Here is a 22016-nt window from a genome sequence, read left to right as displayed (position 1 = left end):
ACTGTTACTGTAACTGCTATTAAAACGCGTGAAATTGAAAAGGCGAAAAATTGCAATGCCAACAGAATTGGCAAACTGTTGGACCAGTCAACCAGCCAGTATTCATGGTGGTAGTACTTACAGCGAAAGGACAAGGGTCGTGAATCGCGGATGATGGGGAAGGGCTGACATCAAGGCGACAGTGGATACAGTTTATGTGGAGCAGCGTGCTCAAAAAGCTGTCAACTATTTGATGACCATGTTGGCTCCTGCGTGGCCAAGAGCTGCTCTGCATTTGTTGAATAAAGTCTGTTGTAAAAGAGTTTGTCCCATATCCTATATAAATTGCTATAGGCTTTATAAGTTCTCCATTAAAGCAGTAGGAATGCAATTGTAGTGATTTTTTAGCACTTTCGCTTGAATAAGAGCAGTATAAATAGACAGGTTCTAAATTTAAAACATTTTTATTGTTGCTTTAAATACTAAAGAGTGGGATTCGAACCCACGCTTGTTTTTAAACTGAAGCGGTTTAACATCAAAATATAACATTTTCATATTTTCCTAACAATTAAATCTTATTCTTTATATTAAGAACGGCGGTTTTTTAGAGTAATATTCGTAGTCTTATTTTAAGAACAAAATATGAACAATATCAATAGTGTTAAGAACAAGATCATTAAAGTTCATTCATGTCATTTGGTCAGTATAATTTATACATTAAGCAGGTTTTAATCAATGTCTAGGGTATTTAATAGTGTAATCTTACTTCTAATAAAAATACACATTACTTTCGCTTAAATTACCCCAATTACTGTACTCAGCCCATTGCCATGTCAACTAATTAAACTAACATGTCTCTCTATTTGCTTATCAATCTATTCACAGGTAGCGACCATGATGTCCTGCCCCCTTCCTATGTCATTACCAATACCAATACCTTCAATACACAAAGCTGAATTCACACCGGTTCACATTGGAGTCAAGGTGAGTTCTCCACTTTCTAGACAAAACCAACATAATAATAATAGAAATCATAATAATAATAATAATGTGAAGCAAAAAGAGTTGAGCTCCATTATGAAATAGTAAATTAAGCGCATAAATGCGAATATCATGCAAATCGCGACCTTATGGCCAACAAAAGGGAAAAAAGTCAACAAGTGAAGCAAAATGCTAAATGTAAATGGCACACATGCCAACCGGCTCCACCAACGCCACCACGAGCACCATCGTCACCACAAGCACCACAGACAGGATGTGACAGCATGTCGAGTGGGGTTGGTCCATTGTTGACATTATTGCAAAGCATAGAGAGCACATAAATATATGTATGTGCATATGTATATATATATAAGTTTGTCTATGTGTGTGTAATGTGTGCCACTAAATCAAATTGTTGCCACCAAGATGGTGTCCTCCTTACCCATATCCATATCCTCATTTGACTACAACTTTAATGCGCTGTGATCACATTTTAATGATATCAAAATGCACTGCATATTGTTGTTGTTGTTGTTGCCACCTTTTTGTTGCTGTTGAGGGGAATAATGATGTCAAAGCTGGAACGCGTCACGTTTGATAAATGTTGCAACATATTTCTTGATTTTGTTTGTCCTTTCGTTTAAATGCCACACATAAATCTATTTTTGAATGAAAGCCAGTTCGCAGACCGTGGCAAAAGTGGCGTATTCGCAATATATTTTTGTCTCCTTTTCCCTTTTATTATTGTTGTTGTCTGTTTTTTTTTTTTTTTGCTTTTATCTGAAGGAAACGGTGCTTATTGTTTGCATAATGGACGCTCGTTAGCGTTGTATCTTTGAGAGTGTGTGTGCTTGCGATCGGGTAGCTCCTCTTAAAGCCGCATTGTAAGTCTTAACCAATATAAATGTTCTTTTAATTTGTTTTATTAAAAAAATAAACAGAAAAAAGCAAACATCCCTTCAAAGCGCCTACGAGGCATGTCAGCAATGTGTCCAGCTGCTGCTCTTTCTACTTTCCACTTTATGTTACAGCAACTGAATGCTTTGTTTTGTCAGTTTTGGTACGTTTAATTAATGAATTCCTGGCAACCACCAGTTTGCTGTTGACCATAAATGCATGGACAGCTTCCCGCTTTGTGCTTTTATCCTTGAGGAATGACTAGCAGCTCTGGGGCAGTTGTTGCCACAAAAGGGTGCACGCCATTTAGTTGCAACACCAAATGAAATTTTTGAGATAAAACCAAAGAGAGAGAGACATGCATCATAATCAAAGATAAATATCTGAAATAAACTTGTTGCGGACACTGTTCTTTCAGCGGATGTCCACATTTTGCAAAGAAACCGAACTTTCTGCTTTTATTTCAATTGATTTCAACAGAAATTATTAAATAAATGAAATGCGCACTGCAAAAAGTAATAATACATTTCATTGTATTCACATTGCAATAATTTATGCGATGCATTTCAGCATTAATCAGGCAATTTAAAATGGTTTGATTTTTAATCGCCTGTCACTTCGTGTTGTCACAGAGATCACAGGTTAATTGGCGGCTCATAAATTTGTTTGCAATTCAATTTTTTTGTATATTTTTTCTTTTATTTTCATTATGCTATCGTTAACATTTATTTTAAATGCCAGCAACGGCTTAAACCGCGACTCACGCCTAATTATGAGGCAAAATGAACTGCCGACTCGGCTTGGATCTGATGCGACTAATTAAGGCAAATCACAGCACGCAAAATAGTCCTGCTCCGGGTTACACTTTGGCCTGCCTATCAGACTGTCCGCCTGCCTCTGTGATAACGGCCAGTTGCCAGTTCATAAAAAAAACGCCCCCGAACGTAGGCAAAAATTATTTAATAAAACGGCAGACAACAACTACAACAACATCATCAACAGTCGCCTCAGCGGGGTCAAATTTAACGAGCTGCCAGCCGTGGCTGTTAAACCCAATTTCCCACCCCGAAGTCCAAACCCAACCAACGGCAACTTACACTTGACCGCACGGCATAAATCACCAAGGAGGGAATTGTTGGAGCTGGACCTCTCGGGTGGAGTAGATTGATGGAGCGTAAAAGGGGAAGGTGGGAATGCAGCAGCGGGTTGCCCAGTGGCATCTTCTTAGCCCATAAAAATGGTATTTTTTAAAATTCCCATAAAGGTGTGTCTCGGCCAAATTATATTTAATAACAAAAATAAGACAATGGAAATGAAAAGAACGCTATTTTGATAGTCAAGTTGCTGCAGTGGCTCGCGGAAAATAGAGGGGGATTAAATGGGCGGAGTACGGAAGGGCTCTCAACATGATTCACAGTTTAAGCATTTTTGTTTCACAATTTAAGAGTTGTGAAATATTTTCAATTAAATAAATTTGTTCAAAAGCGTTGAGCAGCATAATATGTAGATCTAAGATATTTTTAAGATATTCTTGCAAATTGTTTGTCTTATTGTTGTTACTAAAGTCGATCTTTTGCATTATTAATGTAATAGATCAAATTGTCAGTATTCAATATTCAGTAAGCTCCATCAATAGATTTTTCTCTCAGCTTTTTGCTTTTTTTTTCCAAAACAACTAGACTCGGAAATGGAGTACATTTTATACCCAATCCAATGATCGAAAGGAGATTGGGTCTGCTTCTCAAGAGAAGCTTCGTTGGTCAATCTCTCGGTTTGATTAGCGAACCGGTAACCAGGGCTTTTATTTTTTTAACGTCGACTAACAGCGGTGGGAAAAATATTATTTTAAATTTTATTTTAAAATTAAAAACTAAGATTTTTATTTACCCATTAAATTGAATATATTAACTGAGAGGGTACAAAGCTTAAACTAATTTTTAATTTGTTCCTAGGTAGTTTGAGCATATCATTTGATTGATTTAAAAAACTTGTACATTTTTTTAAATCTTACTAAAATTATAAATTGAAAATGTAAACTGTGTTTTTTATATTTTAAATTTTGCTTTATATGTTATGCATCATACATTATTTATAACTTTTAACATTTCATGCATATTATTTTAAAAATTTCACTTAAACTTTTCTTATTTGTAAGCATGGTTTTCTACTTCTTAAATCAAATTCCAGATACATCTGGGTGGGCGGGGAAGATGCATCTAGCTGACCTCAAAATCATTTCACATTTAATACTCAACAGATTTGACGAAATGTAACCGAAGAAGTGTTCTTTTTCTACCGCTGCCTACTTTACACTAATATACAGGGTATCCCGTATTCTGGCAACCGTTCCTCTGTTGTATTTAAACTAGTGTTTCCTCTGATAGATAAACTACTTTGACAGTTGCTACAATCGTGTTTTTTCAATTCTGCTGTTTTTTCTTTTCTATTTGGTCAAAACCTGCTGGCAAGTTGCTTTGCTGGTTAGGAACTTCCGGTTTGTATTCTTAGCTGACACTCAGGTGGTCTGGAGTGGAGCAGTAAACCTCTTTTCCTTCTCTTCTTTTTGGTAAGAAATGTAGCCCACTTTTGCATGCTTTAGCAGATGTCTAGTAGCCTTTAGACCTGGACATTTCGCCATTGCAATGAGTGTCGTGTCCAGGGCATAAACCTCAATTTCAACTGTGCAACGCTTTGACCGACCAGGGCGTCCTTCCGGGTGTGCAAAGTTCTCGTCCTCGTCCTCGTTCTCGAATGTGCCGTTGGCAGTCTCTAGCTGTGTCTCAGCTGCTCCTTTGCGCATTATCCTTTGTCTTCTTGGTTCATTCGCGTACATTTGTTTTTCTTATGCTTGTTATTAATAATTTAAGTTGCGCTCTACTTTGGCATGAAGACGATGAGCCAAGGATGACGATGACGACGTTTCGCAGCATTGTTTGCCACGGCCGACTGTCTGTCTCTGTGCTTATCCTTACAAAGGATTGCGTTTCAGTTACATTTCGGGGCGTTGTGTTAAGCGTTCATTTCCCGCTACCTTCAGCTCTCTTATTGCTACCTGGGCCTGCACATTGTTTTATTTTTTATTTCCACTCAAATTGTTTTATTTGTTGCACAGCGGACTTGAGCAGAGCTGAGCATTGCTGAGGAGAAACCTCTCTTCCCCAAAGACGCTCGGCTTTATTACGGCGATTTTTCTTGAACACATTTCGTGTGTTGTCGTTTTTCTTCGCTGTCTCTTACCTTTTGTAATTTTTATGATTTTATTTTTCCTTTCACCTTGCACTCTTTTGCGTTGTCCCAATCTTTTCATACGCTTCTGCGACTGTGGCTTCTCCTTTGCTTGCTTTTTCGTTTTATTATTGTAATTCATATAAAAAAGCACAGACTTGGTTGTAGTTGCTGTTGCTGTCCAACCCCAGCTCACTTTTTTTTCTTTTGTGTGTTGTGTGTGCCATAATAAAAACCTTTTTCAGAAATTAAAAAAAAAAAAATAACAACAAATGAGATGCGAATCAAATTGCCCGAAATCCGTGCTATACGAGTACAATTCACAGCTTTATCCTTACCAAGTAAAGGTACGGTAAAGGCATTGCGTATACGCCACGTTATTCCCAACGAGAACACAGCGCCATTCGATTTGATTTTTGCCTTGTGGCTTTTGTTATTTGGCCTTAGCAAGCGTTAAAAATTATAGTTATTTAGTATGTACAATGATTGTTTGTTGTTCTGTGGTGGAGGGTAATTCTTGTTTTTGGCCGGGCTAAAAGAAACTTGCCACATTAGACATGCACACACGCCATCCTTTAAAATGTGTATTGCCTTGCTTCTCCCATGCTTTGGCATTCTCTTCACCATTTGCGGCGGCCCATTACACAACAGTTACTCGTAACCCGTAACTCTAACTGTAACTGTAACGGCGGTATCAACTACAACAAAAGGCTAACGTCTAACGGCTAATTATTCCCTCGTTTACGGGCTCAAGCACACAAAACAATCGTTAAACAAAAATATTATAGCATGCTTCTCCTTTTCTGTGCGTGTCCAAACTAATGCGGCACGCAGTCGACGGCAAGGATGTGGATGAGGATGGGGACAAAAACGAAAACCAGGATTATTATTCGTTGGGAAAAACATGCGTGTCTTCGTAGATACGAGTATCAGGATACGGATTAGTTAACAAGAAGAGTGCTGCAAGCTCTTGTAGTTGTAAGTCAAGCAATTTGGAAAAAAAATAGATGGGCAAAAACTATGCTCAAGTACAAGTACAAGATGGTGAGAGATCCTTAGTGGGCGGAGAGCATGGTGGGCAGTGTAACTTCTATAGAAATCGAAAAGGGATAGACATTAATTTCAATTAGGGCGTGTCGCCTGTTACGCCCCAAACGTTACTCAAGTTACTGTTGGATCTACTTGCAACAGCAGTAAGAGCAGCAGAAGTGGCAGCAACAACAGCATCATCAACCAGCTACTTGTCGTCTTGTTGCTTGTTGTCCTGTCGCTGCCTCTGCGGCTGCCTTTCTGTCTGTTGCTTCTGTTGTTCTTTTAAGCAAGCATTTTGTTTACTATTTTTGCGTGCATATATGTTAGACACACACACACACACACACACACGCAGACAAGTTGTACGCGCATTATTTATTTTAGTTGACACAAAGGACAACAAGGACAATGTGCTCGTCACACAATAATAGCAACAGCAGGCACGGCCAGCACCAAATTGCACGAAATGATGCAATCCCCAGAAGTCTCGTTAAATTTTCAAAATAGCTGGGCGGAAGCTAAAAAAAACACCATAGCATACTCTTGCGGGTCGAGAAGACAGGCTGAGAGACATGAAAACCAAGCACACACAACTGGCAACAAGTTTTGAACAAAGAATATCAGAAGAAAACAATTTAAATGGTTGTAATAGAGAATGTAGAGAATAAATAATGTATTTCTCTATCGAAATGTATACTTTGTGTATCCTGTGCTCAACGACAATTGATAAGATTTAGTTACTTGAGTTTTAATAACCCCGTTTAAAGCTTATTTTCTGATCAGGGTTATTAATTTATTTACAAATGTATTTGTTTTTAGTTTATATATCATCAATCTCAAATGATCAAAGAAAGTTTAAGAACACCAATTTTATATAAAGTATCCAAATCATGCTCGTTTATTTTTGTATGGGCAGGATCCTTCACAGAGAGTCCTTGAGTTTATATACGCAATATTTACTAAAATTACCTCTTTGCGATAAAAATACATAGCAATTCAATATTTATGTTCAGATTGTATATAAATTTAATGAATTTTATATAAAATTTCCAAAAGTATTATTATTATATAATTTTTTTTTAATATCTATAAGAAATTTACTTTATAGTACTTAAATGAAAATAAAAAAAAATTTTGTTTTAAATTTTTGTTTTCAATTTTTGTTTACAAATTTCTAATCATTAAAAATGAATGATTTTTTCAATTGAAAAAAACAAAATAATCATTAATAATCTTGTTTTTGAGCTATCTTAACTAAGTTTACAGATTGTGCATTTGATATTTTCTTATACATCCCGACCAAATTTGGTTAAAATCGTACTGCTATATTCTGTTGATGTCATGGAAAAGAAGGCTCTTCAAGGGTATCAAATCTTCATTCAAGTTTTTATAAAGTTTTACATTTAAGATAATCAACATTGTAGCAGATGGCAATTATTTTTCCTTGCCTTTCTTTATATACTATTTTATTTGTATAGGTAAAATATCATATATATTTTAAGGGTCGGCATCTGTGCATGCTAGTTTGTTTAGTCTGACATAATTAGCGTCTCGTTTTCATAATTTATCGATAGAAGACGAAATGGCAAAATGGTGAAAAGCTTTTGATTAAACACTTTGTCGTGGGTGAAAAACAATTGTTGCTTTGGGTAATTCATGCAACAACTAAACAGAAGCCACAGATGCGGCTTAAAAACGGCCTTAACTCTAGTCTACTTCGGGACACAGGCGTTGCAAGCGTTCACACACACACACACACACACACACACACACACGGTAGAGAACACAACAAACTTGACTGTGGCACCGCACATTGTTGACTTTGGCTTTACCGTTCAATATTTATTTTCGCGATTTTCACGCTGAGCAGGAAAAAGATTGCCTTTCGTTTACCCCAAAAGAGAGAAACCAAACGAAGAAGAAGCTTTTGTCAACGCTGTTGTTGTCATTGGCTCTTTCACTTTCTCATAGCTTGTGGACACAACCAGCAAACGGAAAGGACGCATGCATTAGTTGAGCTTAAATGTCGTCCACAGTTGTGTCCTGTTGTGTCTCACTTCCTGCCCTGTCCTTTTTCCTATCCTTTTTCATATTGAACACCGGACAGGTTGCAGGTGCGCGCATCGAAAGCTTGTTGACCAAACTCGATAGATAAACACGCACACACACAAAACAGTAAAACTTTTGGCCGTTTGCCATGGAAGTGAAAGTGTTGAAGCATCGCAAACATTGTCCAAAAATAAGCATTATAAAATTCACAAAATGTTTTCCAACTGAAAGCAAAAACTTTGGGACAGTTAACTAAAAAAGTTGTCGTCTACTTTCTAGAAAAATTTAAAAATAAATAAAGTAAAGCAAGTAACATCGCTATAAACGAGTGCCAACTGTACGATACCCGTTACTTAATTTTAATACACATGAGTTATATCTAGGTATTTTTAACACTAACGTTATATAAATGATTCTTTGCTTATAAACCTTAAGCCGCCATAGCTAAAATTATATTAAAAATATTAAGGAAATTAAGAGGAACGCATAAAAAGAATAAAATAAATTGTTTAGCAACAAAAAGATTGTTTTTAAAATCTCTTTTTCCTATTGTTAATGAGCTAGAGGTGTTCAATAAATTATGGCAGCCATCACCTGAAACAAACCTAATTTTCTCGGAATGCCAAATGTGGTTTATCGAAATCTTTAAAATCTAAAAGTTCTTTCAGACAGACATGGCGATTTCGGCTTGGCTGTTGATGTTGTTCAAGAATATATATTCTTTGTTGGGTCTGCCATGTCTCCTTCTCCCGAATACTCTAATACTCTACGAGTATCGGGTATAATGACGAGAACACCTTGATGAGGCAAAAATCCACAAGACGCAAAATGTACACCTCCTTACCCCGTTTAACTTTTGGCGATTTATTTGCATGTGCGCCTATAAATTCGTAATAAAAACAGCAAACGACCCAAGGGCTGGCAATGCCATCTTCCCTTAATACAGTCATCAGCGAAAAGGGGTAGAACACCCCTAGTCAGCCCCATAAGATGTCTGGGTGAGAGGTGGGTCGAGGAAGGGATTCACTGGCTGGCTTTTGTTGTAACTCATTTGACATTATTATGTGCGCTTTTATGGGCTCCAAGGCTCAACGTATGTGAGTCTCGGTTACCCGCCTCAAATGTCCTTGCTGCCAATATTTGGTCCTGTCTTGCTCTCCGTCTCGCTGTCTAGGCACATCACACGCACATCAATAAATTTCCATGTGTCTCTTTTGGGTGTTACCTCTCAGTGAGTGTTTGGTGTGTATACATATATGTATGTGTTTGTGTCGGGGCTTGGCTCTTGTTGTAAAGTCCCACACAAAGCTATGGGTAATTATTATTTTGGTTTATGATTTGAGCACTTTTCGTGTGCGGCATCTTTAGAATTTTGTTTATTATGCCACAGCGGCGAGCTTAGCCCAAGGTGTCTTGCCTTTCCGACATTAAATTTTAACTCGATATGGTACGTGGTCTGTCCTGAAAAGAAGGCTGCTTATTTTATTGCCTCCAACATTAACGGCTCGTCGGCTCGAATAGTTAATGCGCTTTTCTTGTTGCCTCCTCTTTTTTGTATCCCTTCTCTATCGCTCTCTCTTTCTCTTATAACAATGCGGCAAATCCTTAACGCTGATTGGGCTAGTTATCCATAATAACAAAGAAACACATCGATAATGTCATAAATAAAACTTAAAGACCTGTTTGGTCTGGCAAATGGACACAAAGCGGCAGAGACGCCAAATAAATGCAACTGCAACACATGGTGCTAGTTAAACAATTGCAACTACAACGTGTGGCATGAAGATTCCACTCTTCAAATTATGTGTACACTTTAAAATGATTTGAATTGAGTTGCTGATTAATTAAGCTAAGAAGCATATTAGCTTTATTGGTGACTTCAATTTAAATATCTAAACAAAATAAAACAAGAAAAATAAATGAAAAGAATACAAATAAATAATTATATTATATAATGGATTTTAACATAGCCTTTATTTTTAAAATTATTATTATAATTTAGTTGATAGTAACCAAAAAGCTTTTTTTATTGTTGAGTTGTCTAAGTCTTAAATATTTAATATAATAATCTATTAAACATTTGTTTTTTATTTTGTTGTAAAGCAGAATTGTCTAGTGATGTACATAAATCAATCTGAATGAATAAAAGTCAACCTTCGGAACTTAAAAAAATGCTTTCTCTTAAAAATACAAAAGCTTGATAAATAACGTTTCACGCTGTTGATTTGGATTGCTTTTATTTAGATAGCGTGGGCAAAGAAATTATTATTTTTGAAAATTTTATACTTTTACTTTAAGTTAACACTACTTTATATTCATCTTATGATTTAACTTTCGGGAGTTTTATATAAATCTAAATCTGTTAACATTAACTATATTCATATTTATTTTTACTTATTTTAAGTCATTTAACATTTCATCAAAGTGCAAATAATAAAACCACAGACCATTTTTCTCTGGGTGTAGTTAACCTGTGGAATAACTTTAAATTGTCAGAATAATATCGCGTTCCATTTGGCAAACATATCAGACATACACGCTCGTATCTGCGACACACGCTTAGCCGATGCCACAAAACACTTTCATGGCACTGTTCACATTTCCTTCACACATACACACACACACACACACACTCCTCCTCCCCCACACCGTCAACATCAATTCTTCAATGCCCATATAAGCCCCAAATCGTAAAAAAAAGGAAACCAACAAACGGGCGAGCGCCACTTGCCGCAGCTCTCATAGAAAGCAAATACAAATATTGACATTGCATATGCGATTGGCGGGCTCGGCGAGCTGCCTGCCTGCCTGCCTGCCTGCTTGCCTGCTGAGCCTTACACATCCATGCAAAACAGTGAGGAGACGGGCAGGGCGAGAAGGGGATGCTATATGGTGACTGTGAATGTAAACGTTGGGCACGTAAATGTAAGGAGTTGCGGCAAAGATTTTTACCTTTACGATGTCAATATAAATTTGTATTCGCATTACAACAATAAAAGGATACCCATCCAGTATCCAACGGCGGCCAACAACAATTTCTGATTTATGGCGCTAAAAGTGCACTCAAACACAGCCGCAGCCGCAATCGCTGCCGTGTCCTAAGAGCTCGCATCCTGGCAGAGCAGCGAGAGCAATATGGCGACGTTTTTAATTCCACAGATAACAAAGCACTTCGGGCAAAGCCGCCGACGTCGCCAAAGCAGCAAATGGCAATGGCAAATGGCAAATAGAGCACCATGTGGACCAATAAGCCGAGCAGGCTCGGCTGGATCACAGCTCCAAATAGAAAACGTCCAACCAGCCGATAAAAATCGAACTTTAGCACAAAAAGGGCTGTGCAACTGCTCTTTGAACTGGTGGGTCTATGTGGATGCAACAGGCGCGGCGATAACAATTTCTAATAAAACCGCATGACAGCCACTGTGGGTCATACACACACACACACATTTACACACACACACGCGACATACATACGCCTAAGCCCCTTTTAGTGGCGACGCGTGCAGTCGCCGAGGATTATTGCATCGCTGAGCAGCATCCTTGCCCCATAAAGTGGCACATAATGTTCGCCCGAATGTCGCTGGCAAATAAATCTGCGATATTATTGCAAAGCCGCATGCCCACATGCCACTTGTAACTACGTATACTTGATATGCAGTCACTGCAAGATCTCTGTGTATCTTATATCTAATTGCTTAATTACTCGGCACTGATTGCTATGAAAACTTGTCGGGTAGTGGAAAATTAGCCACAATTTTAATAAGAAAATAACTTGAAAACTTGTGCTCAGTTTTCTTTCTTTTAATCTTCCTTCGAGTGCGCAGTGATTCAGTTTGCGTTCAACTTTTGAGTTTACCAATTGAAATGAGCGCTCGAAACAAGGCCGCAAATCGGCGTGAAATACTTGAGCACTCAAGTGGGTTGGCGTTCAGCAAAAGCAAAATTGTTGTTGCCCCGCCGCTTGGGATGGGGAATGGGAGGCATGAACGTTGGGTATTATTGAAAACTTTGCAGCATACTTTGCACAAACCCTTTTTTTTCTTTCCAAAAATGTATGCAGATTCTGCTATTCTGACGCCGCAAATTTCCTGCGTTCTTGCCCCTGCCCCCATGCACCTTATTACCCATTGTATCAAAGTCTGCGGTAGTCTCTAACTTTCACTGGGGTATTTATTTATATTTTTTTCCATTCACTTTTTTTAGACCTAGTATCCAAATAGTAAAAGGGACTTATAAGTATGTGGCAATGTATGTAACAGGCAAACATATCCTCCCTACAAAGTGAATACATTTTTGATCAGACCTCTTAAAGTTTATGTTAAAATACTCTTCTGTTTATATACAGATCAATTTTTGTTTATTTGTAACTTTTTTTTAATTGATACGTTTTATATTAATATATTAATACATGTTTATTTGTTAATTGTAAAAGAAATCTTATAAAAAAAACGAGGTAAAAGTCTAGTGAGGATAGGTTTCCATGCCCAAAACTTCTTATATCCAATTTTGTGACGAACGATAATAAATTTATTACAATCGTATCTGCGCAAAAGATCTATTTTTTGGTACAAGAATCGGAACCTTGTGCTGTCTTTACTCGAATCGCTATAAAACATGTATTTTAATACACTATTCGGCGATCTTGATCGTGCGAATTCAAGTTTTCAAGTTTTTTTAAAATAAGTTTCTCTACAACTTTCATTTATTTATTGTTATTAAATCGAACAGCTGCAAGGATATGAGAACTGGATCTCAAACCGTCGAGCACACTTTGCAGTCGCGTTCCTACTTGTTTTCTTATCATTTCATTTATTTATTTCTTTGTGAATCCTTGCCTATTTACGTGGGCGCTCTACTTGTTACCCGCAATTTGTCTTAAGTGGCAGTCACCACCCAACCAACCTCTCAACAGCAAGCCCAGCAACTCGGCCCACCCTCCGGGCATTTCCATTCATCGCGTGCGCGGCAACTGCTTAGGAAAGTGTGAAAAAAGCGTACAAAACGCTATAAAGTATGCAGAGCATTTGCATTTGGCATTCAACAAGACAAACACAAAATGAAGTGCGAAGCAGAAGCCGCGACAAATTTTCAACTAACCAAGTTCGAAAGGCTTCACACCAAACTATGCTCGACTATGTGCTACCCCTTGATCGTTTCATAAAGTTCTGCAGGAAGCATTAATAAGGAATATAATAATCAAGTTTTTAATAACAAATTTATAAAAAGGTCTAAGGTAGAGTTGTAGACCAAAAGTTGTTACTATCAATAGCATCTGTATAAGTTCTTTACTTTAAATTATTTTGACTGATTGTATCACAATATTAATATATTTTAGTTCATTATAATTTCAATATTTTTTACGATGCCATTTAAAAAAAAAAATATACCATCGTTTTTTATATTGATTTAATTATATTTTTTTACTAAATCTTAACTTAGTTTGCAAAATCTATTGCATATTTTTTTCATTCTACTTTTCACAATCATTAAAAAAAAGCAGACCTTAACGATGACAAGTCTATATACAGGGTATTTAGAAAAAAAAGAAAAAAAAAAGGGATGCGTAGGGCGCAGAGAACAACAAAAAGGGTTGCTTCCTTTACCCGGCCGCGACATTTTTTCGCTCGTGCCTGGCTTTTGTGCTGACAAATTCAGGCGTGATAAGTTTTATGTGCGCTTATTTGACTGTTTTTAAATAGACCATCGGGGCAAGGGTTTGCGTGGGGCAGTTTTTTTTTTTTTTGGGTGGGTTTGTCACGCAAAAGTTAAATAATTGATGTTGACAATCAACAAAGCAAATAAAGAAGCTGCCGCTGGCAAGAAAATGAGCGCCTTAGATGAAGTGGGACCAGGCCAGGTTTCTTCTTTCATTTCCATTCGAGAGTGCTTGGAGTCTCTGTTTTAGAAATTAATAAAGGCATTTTTCCTGAGCGGTTTTACGCGCTTCAAGTGGCAGCACCGGGCATGCCGGGCCAACCCGTTTAACTCGAGCAATTAAATAATATGAAATTAAATTTATTAATGTCTGCCCAGATTGCCTATGAAAATGTTGGTAAAATATTAAGAAAGTTTAAAAAGCGTGAAATATGCATATTAAAAAATGTAAAATAACAATAAGTTTAACAATCCAGTAATCACTAAATAATTCACAACTGATATTAATTTTACTCGACTGCAAAACTCTGGGACATATGCAGAAATTGTTTGTTTTCATGCCTATAAATATTAAAATCTTATTAACAAAAGTTAAAGTACGTGCTTGGCAAAGACACACATTCACTCATGCAAGCAATTTCCCCCCACCAAAAAAAAAAAAAAAAAAATGAGAAAGTAAGAAAATATGTGTCAATTGGGAAATCTATTTTGCGGATTTGCGCGCTCCACTCAATCAAAGGCTGAGGCGTTTCAACTGCGCCTAAAAGTATGCCCAAGCATCGCACACCGACATATCAATACACACGAAATCTGAATCAGAATCACACACAAACATGTACATATATATATATATATACTTATTCACCTGAGCAGCTACAGTCTGACCAGAGGGTTGGAGGATGTGACTGCCTGCTACGCATATTTAAGTAAAACTTTGCCGCCAACGTTGTCCACATATAAATAAAACATTTGCGGGCTGCACAAAGGATGAAACCGGTAGATGGATGACCCAATGGCACAAGATGACAGCGAAAGCAGCAGAAGGAAGGCGGGCATGCAGGCAGATGGGCAGTCAGGATGCAGGATACAGGAAAATCCCTTTACGATTTGGAAAGGGCGCAACGGCAAACGGAAGTGCGTACAAAATGAAACAACGCTCCACACAGAGGTGGGTCATTTTGGGCGTCCGAATAGCTTTCTTCTTCTTCTTCATCATCATCTTTGTCAGTCTTCTTGCACTGTGCTTGGTCAAGCAGATATACACAGAGGGCACAGGCATAAAAAGCAACTCCCAAACAGTTTTGAGGCCACACCGCATGAAAATGTCGACTACGCAGACGACGACGACGATGATGACGACGTCGACAGCGTCATTTCAGCGTATTGCAAATTGAAATTGGAATTGAAAGAAGCGAAACGAAACGAAGCAAAATGTAGTGAAGTGAAGTGAAGTGAGGGGAAAGGCAAAGAAATGAATTTTGGTCGCTAACTGGCCATCCAGCTGGCTTCCTGCTGGGCAGCAGGCCGAACGCATTTTGCTGGTGGCATAATTGGCGCTTATTTCCTGTACAGCTGACGACTATGACGACGACGCCGACGAGGCAAGGCGACTTCGTTAGAGTACGAGTATTTCATCAAATGTTTTGTGCCACTCGTTGTTGCTTTTTTTATTGGTCACTGAACGATGAAGCTACCAGCCAGCAACAGCAGAAGGAGCAGGAAGGAGAGGAGTGCCAGTTCTGTGATTGACAGCTGCTAAAGTTTTTCTGCGTACGCCAGATTATGCATAAATCTCAATAAATTTCAATAAGCAGCAGCGACTCGCTCTCTTTTTGTCCCTCTCTCTGTCTCTGTCTTTCGCTCTGTTTGATTTGAAAGTTTTTTATTTGAAAACGTTTTGTTACAAAGTGAAATCGGCAGGGGGGGTGAAGGGCATTGCGTTTGCATGTGACAAAAGTTTTTAATGCCACTATTTGTGCACTCTTCACACTCATGTCTACCTATCTATCAACCTGTCTCGCTTTTTATCCCTCTTCGAAAGTTTAGCAAATGAAGCGTATTAGGGGCAAAACTTTTAATTGGTCAAATGGTCCCACATATTGTGCACTTAAGTGACTTACACACACACAAAGTGCAGCATTTGTGTATGTGTGTGTTTGTATAAGGTTGACTTTTGAACTTGTGACGAGTCCAACATGAGCTAATGCTAAGCGGATTTTCTAGACGTACTCAAACTCGTGCCTTTGTGTGCTTTTTAGTTGCCCAAAGAGACAAGTTGCCCGCAAAGACTAACCTAAAAGTATGCTACATAAAAGTGTTCCAACCGTTTCGGTTGTCTTTTAAGCCGAATACAATGCAAGCTTTGAGCCTTTTTCTGGCTTCAATGCATTTCTCACAACTTAAAGAATTTTGTAAATACCCTAAACTGTTGGGCTATATACTAAAAATGTTGTAAGCGTTCAAACTCATCGGTGTAGAATTTTCGTAAGAATTATGATATTCTAAGTTGTTACAACACAAATTAATTACATTACAAATTTGGTAGCAAGCATAATACCTATAACTCATAACTGGAACGAACATGAAAAAAACAGAGAAAAGTTTTTTATACAATAATTATGTACTTCAAATTTTATTATATTATTTTACTCCCAAAAAAATCTACTCTTTTTTCTGAGTTATATAAAAAATTTACAATGTGATTTGTACCTCTGTGAACTGTGAATTATATAAGCGTAAATTTGAGACTAAGCTTTTCGATACGGTATAGAAGTTCCGTGATGCCGTCGCCTGTCGTGTCGCTCAACAAAGTCCAATAATCATAATCATAATGTTGCAGAGCAACGTCACCCAGCAACAAAAGCAACAGCAAGCAAATCTCCAACGACCACTTAAATCCAAGCACTTCAAGTCAATCAAGCAGCTTAAAAAGCGTCAGGCAAAGAAATTGGTCGGGGGCAGACAAACCGTCAAGCCAAGTTGAAACTCTTGTGCTGATGACGCGCAAAATGAGAATCAAATCCTCGAGGACCACTAGCAGGCAAGCAACATTCAGGCGGAGGGACTCAGAGTCTGTCAAGGCAAGTGATGTGATGGCTCAAGCGAAATATATATATATTTAAATATATATATACGTTCATTCATGTTTGATAAAATATGCTAAAAATGAGATAAGTAGCAAAAATCCCATTGGAGCCTACTGAAGAGACAAGTGCACGCATACACACACACACACACACACACACGCACACATACCCATTCATCCACTTGTAGATAAACAAACATGCGATTGCCTCGTGTTAGTCCAGCATGCCAAGGATTCAATTTCTCAAAAGGAATTTTTGAGCAGGGCAAACAGCAATGTCTTTGCCGTGGATTTCCGAATTGTGTGAGAAGGAGCGTATAGATAGGTATTTGGTGGAGGGGGGATGGCCGTGTCAATAGTCGCCATCAGCTAAGCTATCACATTGCAAGTAAATTACAATTTAACTGAATTTTTCATTGTGTCGACAACTGACTGTCAAAAAGGGCTAACAGAAAGTTCAGCACAAACTAAAGTTACATTAAATTAGCCAGAAATCAGTCAAGATTCAATCATACAAATAACAATAAGATAAGCAGAGTAACATTGTGAGTGTGTTTGTGTGTGAGAGAGATTCACAGATTTAGGCTTGGGTGCAAATTGAATGAAAGTGGCAGAAAAAATGTTGCTGAATTATGCAACAAGATTCTGATGTATCAGATAAGCTAATTTGCACACATGAAAGAAAAAGGGACTTGAAATGTAGCTAAGGAAATGGGCGTAGAAAGGTTAGTGCTTTGGGGGAGGCGTGGCAACTTTAAGACAGCTATAGCTACAAGTGTGTAGGTTGAAGAGCCAAGTGGCAAACGAGAGACGCACGCAAAGTTTGCCACTTTTGGAGTGTGTGCTTTACTTTGTCTGTCTCCCTCCCTCTCTCTCTCTCTCTCTCTCTCTCTCTCACACTCTGTCAGTGCATTTTAAAGCTAATAGCAGTCACTTCATTTGTGTCACTCGATGGCACTTCACACGTGACAATGGCAACAACAGCTCACACACACAACACACACTCGCTCGCACGTGGGTGTGATCTCTGCGACGTGGCCAAGTTTACAAAATTTCCAAAATAAATACAGCAGCAAACTGGGACAGACATTGAGGCAGACGGACAGACAGACAGAAAGTCAAACTGGTGGCAACAAGCAACAGTCGACAGTTAGAACAATCACGAGGGATTTGCATTAGCAGCTGGCTGGATGCATGTGCGTGTGATGGGGGACCATTCCATATGCAAAACTAAGGAATTACTTACACATACACACATATGTACACATAAAAACATTAAACAGTGTCAAAGGATCTTATTAAGGGGGTGAAGGTGCTGAAGCAAAGCATTTTTTATAGATCCTGTAAACTATTTCAGTACATACATTTTTTATAGATCCTGTAAACTATTTCAGTACATACATTAGAGGGTCAATTTGTATGGAGTAAAAAAATGCACAAAGCGGCTATGAAAATCGTAATCTTCGATGAATTCAATGAAAAATTGCCCAAGAAACCATGGGTCTAAAATTAATATCGAGCTTTCACTTTTTGCGGAGATATATAGGTAATTGACTGTTAGGTAGAACTTACCCTTAAAAAAAAAATTCAAAACACATATAGAAGGTGATTTATGATGAATTTAGAGATAAGAATAAGTTGGCGGTCTCTTTTCAATTGAATTTTAAAATTAATGCAACTTTTTTATAAAATCTTCTAGTTCTTATCTCTAATTTCATCATAATTCGTCTTCTATCTTGTTTTTTTTTTATTTATTTTTTGAGCTAATTTTTAATTAACAGACAATTATCTGTAAAAAGTAGAAGCTCGATATTGAAAAAAAAAATTTACCCACTCTAATATACATAGCTTATTTAAATTCAAACATATTTTAAAAATGATAAAAATTAATTTGATGTTCTTAAAAATGATTGACTCTGTTCTAAAATCGAATGTGCAACAAAAAATATAGGAAAGTGTCTCTTCTAGATTTTTGAACCGAAAATAATTTTAAATTCAAATCAATTACCATATATATGTTGTTCAATTTATTTTAATTTATCTCGTTTATCTTTTGAATTCTGGTTTTTAAAAAATAATACAAGTTCTTTGAACCCATTAAAATAATGTCACATGGTCGTTTGTCATATGTTGCTAATAATGGAACTTTTTAGGAGACAATATATATAAATTTTTATTATTTATATGCATCATAAATTGAATTGAATTTAGACTTCGAGACTTTTAGAGTGTGAATTAACTTTAATGATTTATTTATGCAGCTTATGGCACCATATATTAAGATGATTCAAAGTACATCAATAGCAAATGAGTTGTTAGTATTTTTGAAAAATAATATAAAAAATTTAGAACATAAATTTTTATCAGATGAATTTGGTATGTTCTTGGCTTTTAAGATTTGTAAACATTTTAATACCTGTTTTTACAAAGGAATTGCATTTAAAAGAATATTATTTGATTTTTTGTGTGCGCAATCTGTCATTCTCCCTCTATTCTCTCCTTCCCCCTGTTTTCTCTGTCGTTTAATAGGCTATTTCCACGACCACTCACATTTTCCACATTTGAATGTGCCTCATATTTGGCTTTCCACGACCAAATGTGAAACTGTTAAGACACTTAAAGCAAAGCAGCTGTTCGGCTTTTGTACACAAATTATAAAAAGCAGACAATAACAACATTTTATTATTTATTATGATATTATAATTTGCGCAAATTTAATGCCTACCGATTTTATTGATGAAAACAGCTGGTTAAGGTGATAATTGCTTTTTTTTACGAGTTTATCGATAAACATCGCGTGTTCGATAAAAAAATACTGAAATTCACAGGGTCGAATGGGAAAAAATCGGCTCATTCATTATGGATGAGCCAACATCATCATCCGGATTTTGTACTGAAATGAAGTCCACATTCGGGCCGGATGATGAAAATGGCGTCGGATGAGCCAAATGTGCTGTCGTGGAAATAGGCTATAATTTGTTAAACGTTGATTTGTTCGACTTGGTAATTTGAACGCTAATTAGCCGTTGTCAGTATGTTAATTGCGTCGTCAATTTGTTTTTGCTTCCACGCAAATGAATCATAATAAAAGCAAAGGCAATTGCAATGTTAATAGTGTTTCCAATGCAATGGATGTTAATCGATGTTCAATTAATTATTTTGCTTCACAAACTGGCGGCAATTTGCCAAATGTTGCCACACGCAACAGCAAGTTCTGCAACGAGTGCAACATCCATTGACGTCTTAGCTGTATTGCAAGCCACGTTGTGCGGCGCGTTGTGTTGCCTTGAAATTAACACTTTTCAACCTAATTTGATATTCATGCACTTCTCATGGGACTCGTCGGCGGCGTTAAAGAAAAACTTTTCCTAGCAAAGTGACAGAGCTGGCAACGTAGGGACTGCAACGCCGGGAAACTCGCATTGAAAAGTGTGAAAAATTATAATTCCCCAACTGAGACGTCGACGACGACGGCGACTCGTTGCACTGCCTGCCGCTTGGCTGTGTTTTTCCGTTAATTTGAAGCCATGTTAATGATAAAAGCCCACAAAGAAAAGGCAGCCGGCTTCGGGCTCTTGCGAGCTCTCCTTTAAGCCGACTGATTTTAGTCCCTTTTGCCAGCCGCGTGTTTGCCTTGGCGTTGTTGTAAGCCTTTTGACGACCACCTCCAACATTTCTTTGCATATAATTAAAAAAGAATGAAACAAGAAACTGCTGCAGCATTCGAGTATGCGCGACTTCAACATACCGTACAGGTTGTTGTCAAAAACAATATATTGTATTTTTAAACAGGGCTATCGTAAAAATTAAAGATTCTGTTTGGAAAAAAGCTTTTCATATATTCTATACATGGTAATATTTTGTATTTATTGTTGGGAAACAGGATAATAATTACAATAAAATCATTATCTTTTAAAAGATTCCTTTAAAATTTAAAAGTCTTTTTATCATGTATTTTATTTGGCTTTAAAATTTGGGAAAAATTAAAAACAACTGAAAAAAGAAAATATTTGTTTATATCAAGGCTGCAAACCGGTTCTGAACCGAACCCTTGAAATTATTTACATTGCGAACCCGAATCTAAACCGAACCGCTTTCTTAAATAAAAGGTTCGGTTCGAAAAAAAATAATTACATAAGTAGTATGGTTTTCTAATATTACGCAATTGCTAGAGACTTCGGATTAAATAAGTCATATTTAAATCTTCAAACAAATTTATGTTAACATCAAAATTTGATTTCTTTAAAAAAAAAATTTAATTAGTTCAAAATGTAGAGAAAAATATAAAACAATACTAATATTTTTTTTTTGTATGGAATTGATCCAAGGCTTAAATCCAAACCTTGGGTTCAGGGGGTATATAAGCCAACTTGCGATATACAATTGCATACAAAGTTTTGTAATCATAATACTCCATTTATTAAACAACCTACCCTCGCTGTTCTCTGTCTTACAGGGTATTTGCAGCGAGTTGAGCAAAAATTTGTAAGCTTACATTTTTTTTCGGTTATTGTTTGGCCTTGTTATTGTTTGTTCCCTCTCGTCCCTCCCTGCTTGTGTGCTCGTCTTCTGTCGTGTGTTGGCGCTGTTATTATGTAATTTAAGCCACAACATATTACGCCTTTAAGCCGTTTTAATACCCATCATTGGCTGTTGGCAGCATTGCGTGCAAGCCTTTTAAGCCTTTCATCTTAGCAAGGAACTGGACTGCAGCGCGTGTCCTTGTCCTTGTTGCCGGACAACTCCTTCTGGTCACTCGAAATGTTTTTCAATAATTTATGCGCCATTTTATATTTATCTTCAATTTATTTATTTTTTTATGGCAATTTCTCATGAGATTTTCCAATTTTACTGCAGCTAAATTAAGCTTTTATATATTTTGAGGAAAATGTTCAGCTATTAGCGGTAATTTTTTATGCATGTGTGCCCTCCACACCTCCTTATTAGCCACCCTCCTTGTGATGCTGCGTGCTCATTTTAATTTGCATTCTTAGCTACTGTTTTTGGTTTTTTGTTATTTGGCTCGGGAGAAGGTGGAGATGGTGCTGTGGGCGTTACAAGGTCTGTCACAATTCAATCAGGGCGTTGCTTTTTGGGCTTTAATAAATAAATA

General features: G+C 37.2%; 1 protein-coding gene across 6 annotated transcripts in view; it reads left to right on the top strand.

Moving 5' to 3' along the window:
* The window catches only part of LOC117791476 (polypyrimidine tract-binding protein 1), a 180586-nt gene that overhangs the window by 40591 nt on the left and 117979 nt on the right, over positions 1–22016 (top strand). For all 6 annotated transcript variants that reach the window (XM_034631250.1, XM_034631244.1, XM_034631249.1 and 3 more), the window contains one exon: positions 865–963. In XM_034631250.1, coding sequence (XP_034487141.1) covers positions 874–963 — 90 coding nt within the window. In that variant the 5' untranslated portion in view covers positions 865–873. The remainder of the gene's footprint in view (positions 1–864; positions 964–22016) is intronic.

Source organism: Drosophila innubila (genome assembly GCF_004354385.1).
Source record: "Drosophila innubila isolate TH190305 chromosome 3R unlocalized genomic scaffold, UK_Dinn_1.0 2_E_3R, whole genome shotgun sequence".
Lineage (NCBI taxonomy): Eukaryota > Metazoa > Arthropoda > Insecta > Diptera > Drosophilidae > Drosophila > Drosophila innubila.
Note: the sequence above shows the minus strand (reverse complement) of the source record. Positions and strands in the feature narration are given on the sequence as shown.